At 39.3% G+C, this 12,372-nt stretch overlaps 2 protein-coding genes across 2 annotated transcripts in view; both read left to right on the forward strand.

Moving 5' to 3' along the window:
- The window catches only part of ENTREP2 (endosomal transmembrane epsin interactor 2), a 448,581-nt gene that overhangs the window by 297,728 nt on the left and 138,481 nt on the right, over positions 1-12,372 (forward strand). The window lies entirely within an intron of this gene.
- NSMCE3 (NSE3 component of SMC5/6 complex) lies at positions 594-2,586 on the forward strand. Its single transcript, XM_077762404.1, has one exon. The coding sequence runs from the start codon at positions 691-693 to the stop codon at positions 1,549-1,551; it is 861 nt and encodes a 286-aa protein (XP_077618530.1). The 5' UTR covers positions 594-690; the 3' UTR covers positions 1,552-2,586.

The raw sequence follows: 12,372 nt of genomic DNA on the forward strand, positions 1-12,372 counted from the left end.
GCCTTTACCATACATTCATTTTTCATAAACTCCTCAGGGCGTTAGAGAAAGTAACTGGTGGTAAATGCTTAGGCGGATTTGAACCTGAACCGAGGGAGTGGCGAAAGCAAAGCAGATGGAGTCATCTGGGTCTTTTATTCTGTCAGTGTCGCTGTATGTAGAGAGAAATGCTTTTACTTCACTTCCATACTCTTAACCTTCCTCCTCCCCTTACTTTTCTCTCACATTCATCCTCTGGAGTTCCCTCCATCTGAAAATACTCGCGATTTTAAAACTCTTAATACTCTCTGCAGTACTTGCCTGAGCCCTTATGGTCCTAAAATCAGCCGCACACTTGCTTAGGAGTTTCGGTTCCTGTTCTCTATGTGGGGGGCTTGGTAAGGACAACACTTCTAATTACAACAAAAACCAGGGCTGTGACTCACGAGGCTGCACGGAGACCCCCGCTTCTTTCCGCCGACGCGCGGCGGCAAGGCAAACGCCCCTGACGCAACGCGCAGCCCTCGTGACGCAATACGCAAGCTCCGCCGACGCAAGCGCAGTCTCCGTGATGCAACGCGCGCCCCCTCCGGCCCCGCCCAAGGTCGCCCAGACGGCCGTGCGCTAACCCACAATTCCCGCTGCGCGCTGCTCTCGCGCCTGCCGCCGCCGCCCCTGCTGCCGCCCGTTACGGCTCCAGCCGCCGGGGACATGTTGCAGAAACCGAGGAGCCGGGGCCGCCCTAGCAGCCAGGCCGAGAGGGAGAGGGACTGGGGCCGCGACGCCGCGGAGGAGGCTCCGAGCACCTCCCGCGGGGCGGGAGGCTCCCGGGAGTCCCGGGGCACGTCGTCGCAGGGCGGCCGCCGGGCCGAGGCCTCTCCTGAGGTGGGGCCCAGATCCCAGCAGCAGCTGGAGCTGAAGGTGGCCGAGCTGGTGCAGTTCTTGCTGATCAAGGACCAGAAGAAGATCCCAATCAAGCGCGCTGACATCCTGAAGCACGTCATCGGTGACTACAAGGACATCTTCCCTGACCTCCTCAAACTGGCTGCCGAGCGCCTCGAATACGTCTTCGGGTACAAGCTGGTGGAACTGGAACCCAAAAGTAATACCTACATTCTGATCAACACTCTGGAACCGGTGGAGGAGGATGCCGAGGTGAGAGGCGATCAGGGCACGCCCACTACCGGCCTCCTGATGATTGTTTTAGGTCTCATCTTTATGAAGGGCAATACTATCAAGGAAACGGAGGTCTGGGACTTCCTGCGTCGCTTAGGGGTGTACCCCACAAAGAAGCACTTAGTTTTCGGGGACCCAAAGAAACTTATTACCGAAGAATTTGTGCGACAGCGTTACCTGGAGTACCGGCGGATACCCCACACTGATCCTGTAGACTATGAATTCCAGTGGGGTCCCCGGACCAACCTGGAAACCAGCAAGATGAAAGTTCTTAAGTTTGTGGCCAAAGTGCATAATCAAGACCCCAAGGACTGGCCAGCACAGTACTGTGAGGCTTTGGCAGATGAGGAGGCCAGGGCCAGACCTGGGACAGGTGGCCCTGCTCCCTCCTCTTGAAGTCCGAGATCAATTCGGGCTCCAGGGGAGGTGGTGTCAAAGGCACTGAGTCAAGGGGTAGGGGTGGGAGGGAGCATATTTCTGTAACGCTTAAATGTGTGTGGCTTTAGGATGTGTTTGCAAACTTCTGTTCTCTTTTAATATTGTAAGTTATTTGGTTCCAACTTCTTATAAAAAATATTTGGAGAGGATTATTGTCTGTATATTTTGGCATAAAAAATTTGCTAGCTTTATACAACTAGTTGGAAAACTTTGCACCATCATCTGGAACAGGTGTTTAAGAAAGAACACATCGGTAAATTGCTTTGGCGCCAAGAAAGTAAAAAAGCAAAGTGGCTACTCTCTGGGCTCTTAACTTGTCCAATTTGTAAGTTAAAATAAAAGCCTTTATAAATTAAAAATAAAAATGTAATTGCCTATACTCTTTTTTACCTTAAGACAGCTATTGTATATTTATATATTTTTTATGTGTATAAGCATCATGCATCATTTAAGCAATGTGCATATTGTGTTTTCTCTGAATAACAGTTTTTTATATTCATAATTTTCAACTCTGTGGCCGACCGTTTAGTTCCATTTAGCTTTTTTATTTGTTTTTGAGGGTTTTTTTGTTTGTTTGTTTGTTTTTGCTGCTGTGGTTGTAATAAATACAGTATCTTTGAAACAGTTAAGCACTATGCGTTTTCCAATCGTGAGTCATGAGATGGTAATTTCATGACTCAAAACCAGCATCTTAAAAACAATATTTTTAGTTTGCTACAAATTATTAAGGTAAATAGTATTTTGTAGAAGTTGCTTTAAAATGATCTAAAATAAATTTCTCACTGCGTACAAAAAAGTAGGTAAAACTGTTACTGATTAATCATGCCTATTGGGTTTAGATCCTGGCTTCACATAACTAGCTATGTGAATTTAGGCAGGTTACTTTACTTGTATACAAATGTTTCCTTACCTGTAAAATGAGCTCATGATGCCCATGTTATGTGTAGAAATGTGATTATTCTATATTGGAAGTATAAAAGCTCTTGATAACAATGTCCGGTGTGGAGGATTTTAGTTAACTTTGTTCCTTAATGTTTTAAACATGTTTTTTGTTGTTGCTGTTTTTTTATTTATTTTGAGAGAGAGCATGAGCAGGGGACGGGCAGAGGAAAAGGGAGAGAAAGAGAATCCTGGTCAGTCTCTCTGCACTGTCTGCACAGAGCCTGACACCGTGATGGAACTCGTGAACCTTGAGATCATGAGCTGAGCCAAAACCAAGAGTCCGATGCTTAACTTACTGAGACACCCAGGTGCCCCAATTTTTTAATCTTTTTGGTCTGGAGCAGTTAAATTTTTTTTCAGGTTTTCTTTCACTGTCTTCTAAATCATAGATTAGGAGTTACTGGTTCAAAAGTTATCGCAGTATTCTTCAAGCCTGATTCTATTGTGTGATTTCATGGGAAAACATAACTCATGGTATCTTGTGAGTATAGCCCACATAGAGTAGAGCAGGACAGTTAGACATAAGATCTCCCCTGGACTTGAGAGTTAGTTGTATAGTGAAAAGGACATGGGTTCTGAGGTTGTCTGACAAATAGAATTTGAATTCTGGCTCATGCTATGTCAGCATGGTGACTAGGAGTATATTTAAGTTTTCTGAATCTCAATTTATCTGTAAGATTGGAAAAACAGTAACTATATTATAGTTTGTTATATGGATTAAATAAATCTGAAGAAAAGAGCTCAGTCTCCTAATACTCCTCCATAGCTTCTGGCAAAATGTTGTTCATAGTCAGAGATTTAACAAATAATTATTCAGTGAGGGAGTAAGTTTAACTGGGGGGAAGATACTACAAATTAACCCCAAAATGAGATAAATACTTTAGTTCAAAAAAAATGTGGACTTGATCAACGCCTGACTAACTACTGCCATTTAGAAGAGCCTGGAGGGTGTGTAGTGGTGTGGAAGAATGTGGTAGGCTAACTGGGTATTTTGTTTTTTATTCAGTTGAATTGGAATTTGCCTTTATTTCACCAATTAGAATATCATTGGTCCTTGAAGGCATTTCTCCTTGGTTTGCATTTTATTTCAGTATATAAATTATCTTGTGACTAAGCGTCCTGCTTAGTGGTCCCTCGCCTCACTGCTTTCCCCTTAAACTGGCATTTTCCTTTGTATGTGAAAATTACTACCCAACACCCACTTTTAGTTACATCTGAGGCAGATACCTTCTCCCAGCACTTTTCCATAGAGATGTTAACCATTTACATTTAATGAGTTACCATTTTGTTTCAGATTTTATTTTAAAAAATTATTTTTTAAAGCAATCTCTGCAGCTAACATGGGGCTTGAACTCACAACCTCACGACTGGAATCAAGAGTTGAATGCTCCTACAACTGAGCCAGCCAGGCAACCTCATTTTGAAATATAAAACGTTACAGACCAGATTAGGCCCTTAACAGTTTTTCTTTTTACCCTTCTCAGAGGTGTCTAAAGTTTGTGGATATCGTTCCATTGCATTATTTAACTCTTTTTGCCATGTATGTGTATATACATGAACAATATATAGTAGTATTTTTTGAGCTTTGATGACATATATGGGGTATCAGACTATACTCTTTTGCAACTTGTTTTTGAACTCACTTTTTGACATTATTGACATTAATTTTGACAAATTAATGATTTGTAAGATTTCTTTATATGTTCTGTATATATAATCCATTTCATGCAAATAGTGTTACATTTCACTTTTGTCATACAGATGATTTAATTTTAATGTGTTGAAATTATCAGTGTAGTACTTTAAAAAAAAGTCTCCCTTATCCTAATCAGTGTTAAAATTTTGACTTACATACACATTTATGGGTTTTTTTTAAGTTTATTTATTTTGAGCAAGAGAGAGTGCATGCACAAGGGGGGGGGCGGTCAGAGATGAGAGAGAATTGCAAGCAGGCTCTGTGCTGTCAATGCAGAGCCCAGTGTGGGGCTTTATTTCATGAATTGTGAGATCCTAACCTGAGCTGAAATCAGGAGTCAGGCCCAACAGACTGAGTCCCGCAGTCACCCCACATTTATGTTTTTAATCTTTTTTTGTATTTATGGATATAATTTTCATATTTATTCCTGTAGAGATTGCCGAGCACCAATTTCTCATAGTTTATCCTTTCCACACTGATTTATAATATGCTCTTTTATTATAAAGCAATATCTCATTTATAAATAAATTTATGTCTAGGACCAAATTGATTTATTTGCTATCGCTTTGCCAATACTATGCTATTATGATTCTATAGCATCATAAGGGTTTTTTCTCCTTTTCCAATTCTTACACCTTTTATTTTAGTCTTCTTTGCATTGGGTGGAACTGCAATGTGTCTTGTTTTAAAATTTTTTTAATGTTTTTATTTTCTTTATGAGAGAGCGTGAGCAGAGGAGGGGCAGAGAGAAGGAGACATAGAATCTGAAGCAGGATCCAGGCTCTGTTTGAGCTTCTGGCACAAGGCCCGATGTGGGACTCTAACTTACAGACTGTGAGATCCTGACCTGAGCTGAAGTCGGATGTTTAAGGGATGTTTAACAGACTGAGCTACCCAGGTGCCCCATGAAATTGCAGTATGTTTTTGAAAAGAAATGGCAACACAGGCTTCAAAGATGTTATTGATTCCTTTCTCCTGATTTTAAAGGGAATCTTTTTTAAAGTTCTACATCGACTAGGTTTGCTTTTAATTTCCCCTCCCACAAATATCTTTACTTGTATTTTTAAATTTCTCCCATTTCTAGTTTGCTTAGAGATAGTTTTAAAAATTATGAATAGTTTTAAAAAATTTTTATTATGCTCTTTATTAATCTGCTAATGTGATTAAATTTTTATTTTTACTCTGTAAGTTCATTATACTTTTTGATACAGTTTAGTGTAACAACACAGGTTTTTCTGATATCTGACCATCCTGCAAATCCTTCTTGTGGGTGATACATTTAAAAGACAGTTTTTTACTTGCTAAAAAATTCTAAATTTTATGTCTTTGGTCCTAAAGGGAATTAGCATGTAATTTTCCTATCTTGTAGTATTATTGACTTTGAGATTACATTTATTTTATTTTTTTAATACCCATACTTCAGAAAAGTTGCAAGTACAGTGCAAGGAACTCTTCCCCCGCCCCCCCAAATATTTGAATGCATTAGTTATCATGTTTCTTTAGTCTCCTTCAATCTGCATACAATTCCTTAGTCCTTTCTTGACTTCCCTGATGTTGACAGTTGAGGACCGTAGGCTGTTACTTTGTGGAACATCTGCAATTAGGGTTTGTCTGCTATTGCTTTGTGATCAGATTCAAGTTACACATATTCGGCAGGAATACCCCTTAAGTGATGGCAATGTTTTTCTTTTTGGATTCTATCAGTGGCACAAAATATTAATTTGTCCTGTTATATTGTAATCTTGCTCACTTTGGTTAAAGAAATTTTGTTTTTGGGTTTTCTTTTTGTTTTTTTTGTTGAATTTTCATCATTCCTCTTTATTGTGAAATTGTTCTGTTTCCTTCTATAGTAAATGAGTAAGTGGTGTGGAGATACTTTGAGGCTTTGTAAATACTGTATTCCTCACCAAATTTTCAGTTTATTCATTGTCTATTTTTATTTGTGTACTGTACTGTGTAGATTCATGGGTGATAATCTTGTACTATCATTATTTGATACGCAAACCAGCCCTGATTTGGCCAGTACTAACCTTTTTCAGCTGCCATGTGTCTCTAGGCCATTATTCTGAGGCTTCCTTACTTTCTGGGTCTGTCCACTATCTACTGAAAACACTGAGATTACACTGATAACATCATTTCTGTTCTAACACTGCAGTGTTTATTCTAGCATTGCCCCTCTCTATATTTGTATTTATCTTCTCCAACAATGAGCAACTCAGATATTATCCTCATAATGTTTACTTGATCAATCCCCCTATACATAACAAGTCTCCTGTTGCCGCTGCTGCACCCTCCCACATGGGGATGCCCTTTGTCCCCCAGTGCTGAGCTGACATTCTGCAGGAACTACCCTCTGGGCATATACCCTCCTCACTATGTTGGGGCTCTGGCTCCCTCCTAGGGCCCTTGCCTTTTTCCTCCCATGTATGTATCTTGCTCTGTTTATGCTTCATGGCTTTAGCATTGGATTGCCCAGGAAGTAGGAAATATTCTATTCTCATAAATGAGTTGGGCTGCTTTTCTTTTGCCATGTTATATAAGGATTACATGTTTTTGAAGGTTTTGAAGAAATCCACCTATAAAAGTCTCGGTCTAGTGTTTTTGGTGTGTAGATTTTTAACTACTGCTTCTATCTCCTTAATAGGATGTTCAGGTTTTCTCTTCAAATTACTTTTGGTCACTTATATTTTCTAGAAAGTGTTTTCATCAGTTTTCTGATGTATTAATATAGAGTTGTTCTTAGTATTTTCCTTTGATTTAAAAATAATTCTATCACATCTTCATTTATATCCACTTTTGCATTCTCAGAATTATTTTTGCTTTCACTCTTTTTTTCTCCCCCACCCCCACCCTGGCCCCAAGCCAGTTTTGCCAAGAATTTTGATTATCTGGGATCCATTAAGATTTCATATGAATCCTAGTAGGGTTTTATAATGTTGATTTATTTATTTTTAAGAGAGAGAGAATGCGTGCTTTAGCATGAGTGGGGGAGGGGCAGAGAGAGAGGTAGACCGGAGAATCCCAAGCAGGCTCCTTGCTTTGAGTGCAGAGCCTGACATGGGGGCTCAAACTCACAAACTGTGAGATCATGACCTGAGCTGAAATGAAGAGTCGGACACTTAACTGACTGAGCCATTCAGGCGCCCCAATCCTAGTGGTTTTGCTATAATATAAATTCTTGATTTACTTTTAGCATGACTTTACTTTTAGCATGTAAATAAAACATTGTCATTTATTCCATAACTACAGAGAATTGTCAACTGTTCCAAGAATTCTATTATGAATATATGATGAGAAAAAAAGGATTTTTAATTTCCTTTCCATTTATTAAACAGAACATGTATTGACTTGGCCATTTTGGAGCTCCATTGTAGTTTATCTGGCCTTGGGGTACTCCAGAGTTCCTGAGTATCAAAATCGTGTTCTCTGGTTACAAATTGTCAAGCCCTAAGGGGGGTCATGGGGAATACAGCGGGCTTCCATACACATTTGTAAACCCAATCTCTTTTTTCTGATTTATATGGAAGGAAGCAGATTTTAAAAGGTTTATAAGTGTCATGCCATATAAAGAAATGACATAGAAACTTCTGTCGAGTAACTATAATGACATAGCTGATGTCTAAAGATGAATTGGAAGTGAAATTTAAAGGAAAAAGATGGTTTTTTTTTTTAAGGAAACAGAACAGCATAGTGACTGTTCATTGGCGAATCATTTCTTTTCATGGTAGTTATTTCATTTTGTACGTTTGTGAGCTTTTCTTATTTTCTCACTGGGAAATAACAAGCCTACACAAGTACCCTATAAAACTTAAAAATGCCTTTTCCTTATTTGGCAACTTAGATTCTCATTTTAACCAATTTTTAAAAATGTTTTATTTATTTCTGAGAGAGGGGGAGAGAGAGAGAGAGAGAGAGCGAGAGAGAGAGAACAGGGGAGGGTCAGAGTGAGAGGGAGATACAGAATCTGAAACAGGCTCCGGGCTCTGAGCTAGCTGTCAGCACAGAGCCCAATGCGTGGCTCGAACCCACCAACCGTGAGATCATGACCTGAGCTGAAGTCGGACACTTAACCGACTGAGCCACCCAGGCGCCCCGCCATTTTTTATAAAGCAACAAATGTGTCATTGTTTCATGCCCTTATATAGGAGATCTTCTAGTTAAATGTAATCAGCCGTGTTTTGGGCTTTGTAGAGGCAGCACTGATTCCTAATTACTGGGCTCTAATTCTTAAGAGAAATTGCTGAGTTTATGACAACTCTAGCCATCATTTGTTGGATTTTTCTCCATGTGTTTCCCTGTATTTGCATTTAGCCCATTACATACTCAGACCCATTTACCTATCTCATTTACTAATATGTGATGTATTTTGTTTCATAAGTTATGCTTTAAAGGACTAATTAGCTCTTATAGTTTCAAAAAACATTTTGTTGCTAGATCAGTAATCTTCCTAAATACTCAGATCCGTGTTAACAAGTTAACTTTTCCATCTTGGTCTCATATTTTCAAAATTGTTTTCCCTATCCTAGGGCGAAAGTTCATGGAATCAAAGTGAAATTTTGAAGTATTCTGCCACAAAGTATCCATAGTTCTGTGGCCACCAAGAATGTGTGTTCATTGCTTGCTTGAGATTGGACTGAACGTTTTTGAAAATCTAAGTTGAAGAGTTTTACATGGACTAGAATTGTATCTTGATATCCATGTCTAAAAATTAGTTTGGTTCTGTACTAACACTTGAAATTAGGTCTAGGAGAGCCACTGCAGCAGTCCTGATCTTTGAAGATGTAAAGGTAAAGACAAAGAACCTTTCCCAGTTCAAATCATTCCCCAAAATATAACAGATTGTGGGCAGAGTAGACTCTGGGTGACTTCATTAGGCCCTGAGTGAAGAGGGGAGTATGCGTCCATCCATTTTGGCATCCACACCACTTTTTACGCATCTGCCTCCTGCTGGGGGCTCAAAATATGCTGAATGAGTTAATGAATGAATGGTCCATTAGTCCCTACTTGTGTAGTCATAGTAATAACAGCTGACATTTAGTAATCTTATTCTTTGCTTGGCATTTATGCAGTAAGTGATGAACTGTCAAGCTGATCCTCAGTGACATTGTTTTCTCCTCCTTTTTGCAGATACTCATTTCCATTTTGATCATTGTGCAGCAGTGGCTTATGTATTTCCTCACCATAACCTTTCTTGTATTTATTTGGTAAATATTTTTCAATACCTCCTGTGTATCAGTCACTGAGAATGCAGTTGTGGGCAAGATACACACAATCTCTGCTTCTATAACAGGGAATCTAGCCTCATCTACAGGAATCAGTGAAGGCTTCTCAAGAGGTCAATATCAGATGATGGCTGAGGGATGGATAAGAATCAAGTGAAGAAACCAAGGGTGGAAAGCAGCATGTTTGGGGAAAAGAAAATAGCATGAACAGAAATTTAAAGAATTCCAGGAATTAAGACACTCACTATAGCTAGATGGTAAAGGATGTGGCAGGAACAGCTGGACATAGGCTATGGAAATAGACAAAGGCCAGGTCAGCCATTTATAAGATTTGTCAAGCCTTGGACATCCAAGCCAAAGAGTTTTATTTGGTTAAGGAGATGCTACTGAAGAGTTGTAAGCAGAGGAATGGTGTTCATTCATTTATGGTTCATTATATGGTTCATACCATATAAATGGTATATTTATCCAACAAATATATATTAAATGCCTAGCTGGGCTCTTGGGGTAACCAGTGAATAAAAGAAATCCCTGCTTTTGATAATCCATTTATATTTTATTAAGATAATTATTGTCCCAGAGTCAAGAGAGTCAAGACTGGAGGCAGGAAGAACAAAGAAAAGCCATTCATGGAGAAGATGATGATCATTGAAATTATAGAGTGGCATCATTAGGGAAACACAAATCAAAGCCACACTGAGATACTAGCTCATAACAGAGTGGCTAAAATGAACAAATCAGGAAACTGTAGATGCTGGCGACGATGTGGAGAAATAGGAACCCTCTTGCACTGTTGGTGGGAATCAAACTGCTGCATCCACTCTGGAAAACAGTGTGGAGGTTCCTTGAAAAATTAAAAATAGAAGTACCCTTTGATGCAGGACTAGTGCTACTAGGAATTTACCCAAGAGACAAAGGAGTGCTGATGCATAGGGGCACATGTACCCCAATATTTATAGCAGTGCTTTCAACAATAGCCAAATTATGGACAGAGCCTAAATGTCCATCAACTAATGAATGGATAAAGAAGATGTGACTTATATAACAATGGAATACTACTTGGCAATGAGAAAGAATGAAATCGTGCCATTTGCAGCAATGTGAATGGAACTGGGAGGTATTATGCTAAGTAAAATAAGTCAGAGAAAGACAGATATGTGTTTGCACTCATATGTGGATCTTGAGAAACTTAACAGAAGACCATGGGGGAAGGTAAGGGAAAAAATAGTTACAGAGAGGGAGGGAGGCAACCATAAGAGAATCTTAAATACAGAAAACAAACTGAAGGTTGGTGGGGGATAGGGGAGAGGGGGAAATGGGTGATGGTAATGGAAGAGGACGCTTGTTGGGATGAGCACTGGGTGTATGTAAGCCAATTTGACAATAAATTCTATTAAAAAGAAAAAGAAAAGAAATTGTACAGTGGCACAAGTAAGGATGGAGAGAGATTTCTTATGTAGAATTAATAGGACTTGCTGATTTATTAGATGTGGTCAGAGTAAGGGAGGGTGAATGGAAAATGTCTCACAGCTCTAATGTCGGAAATTAAAAAGGATGGTGGTGATGTCAGTGGTTTAACAGCACTTCAGGAAGATTTTCCTGAGTTTGATTTTCTATGCTAAGTGAGTATGAGGAGCCTCTGAGATGCATAGGTAGAAATGTTGAACAATTTTTTGTATAATTGTACAATAAGTCTGGGAGGGAGACAAAAATAAGAGTCATCAACATAAATGGAACCATACATCATTTTTTTAGACAAAGTAACAGAGGGAATTTACAGTGTAAGAACAATATATGGATGTTGTGGTTATTAGGGATGTTCACAAATAATCAGGTTATTTCTTTTCAGGGCATTTGGTAGAACTGTATTTCCCCATCCCCTTGGATGTCGAGTGTGGCCATGTGGCTTCTTTGGCCACTGAAATGTGAACAGATCTTGCAATACAACACCTCCTGGCAGCAGCTTTAAGTTCTATAGCTGAAATGATTGTAAGAGCATCGCTGAAGTGAAGCCTTCATTGACTTGAGTGCCTGGGTGAATCTGAGGCAAAACCCACTTGACCTGTTTTGGCCATACAGTGGAAGCAAAAAATACACTTCTGTTGTGTTAGGCCACTGAGATTTTAGAGTTATTTTTAACCTATCCTATCCTGATTGGTCCAGAAAGAGATCCAGAAATCCTACCCTGATACAGAGGAGATTGGAAAATGACCATATATGCTAGGTAATGGAAAAGCATTTGATAAAAGTAACTTTTGTGGTAACTTGAAGAAGCAGGTCATGCACCTAATGAACCTATAACTCTAAGTTAGTAAACAGAACCCTGGGAACATGAACGTTGGTGCCTGTGGCTTCATCTAGCAACTTTAAGGAAAGAGATGAAATTGGAAAACACTTGGTTGGTACCTATTCAGTGATAAATAGAATAGAGAGAATACAGAAGTGTGTGGATATGCAAGTGCTTCTGAATCCCCAACCAATAAAAAATAAAAGTGAGAGGCAATGGCAAATTAAACCACATTCTTGAGGCAAAGATCATATCCATGGAATAGTTGTAATTCCCATTGTCAAAACATGTGAATGTATTAAAGTGGCTTAGGATAAAGGTTTAACTATGAGTTGGATGTCCATATTTTAAAAAGAACAAGGTGAGAGTAAAGAATTTAAATGTGGTCTGTCCACCAAAAGCATGAAGACTGGAGGTACACAATCAAGTAGAGAGAGAAAGAGGAAAATGATGGGAGTAAATATGTGTGTGTGTATATCAAATGATATGTCATATATTTTGATATATATCAAAAAATATATATATAGCAATACACACACACACACACATATATATGCATTGAAATCTAAAGTGTATGCCTAATGCCTAGGAAAGAAGTATACAGGTGTGGGGGTGCCTGTGTGGCTTAGTCG

The sequence above is a fragment of the Crocuta crocuta genome, unplaced genomic scaffold, assembly GCF_008692635.1.
Source record: "Crocuta crocuta isolate KB4526 unplaced genomic scaffold, BGI_CrCroc_1.0 scaffold93, whole genome shotgun sequence".
NCBI classification, from domain to species: Eukaryota; Metazoa; Chordata; class Mammalia; order Carnivora; family Hyaenidae; genus Crocuta; species Crocuta crocuta.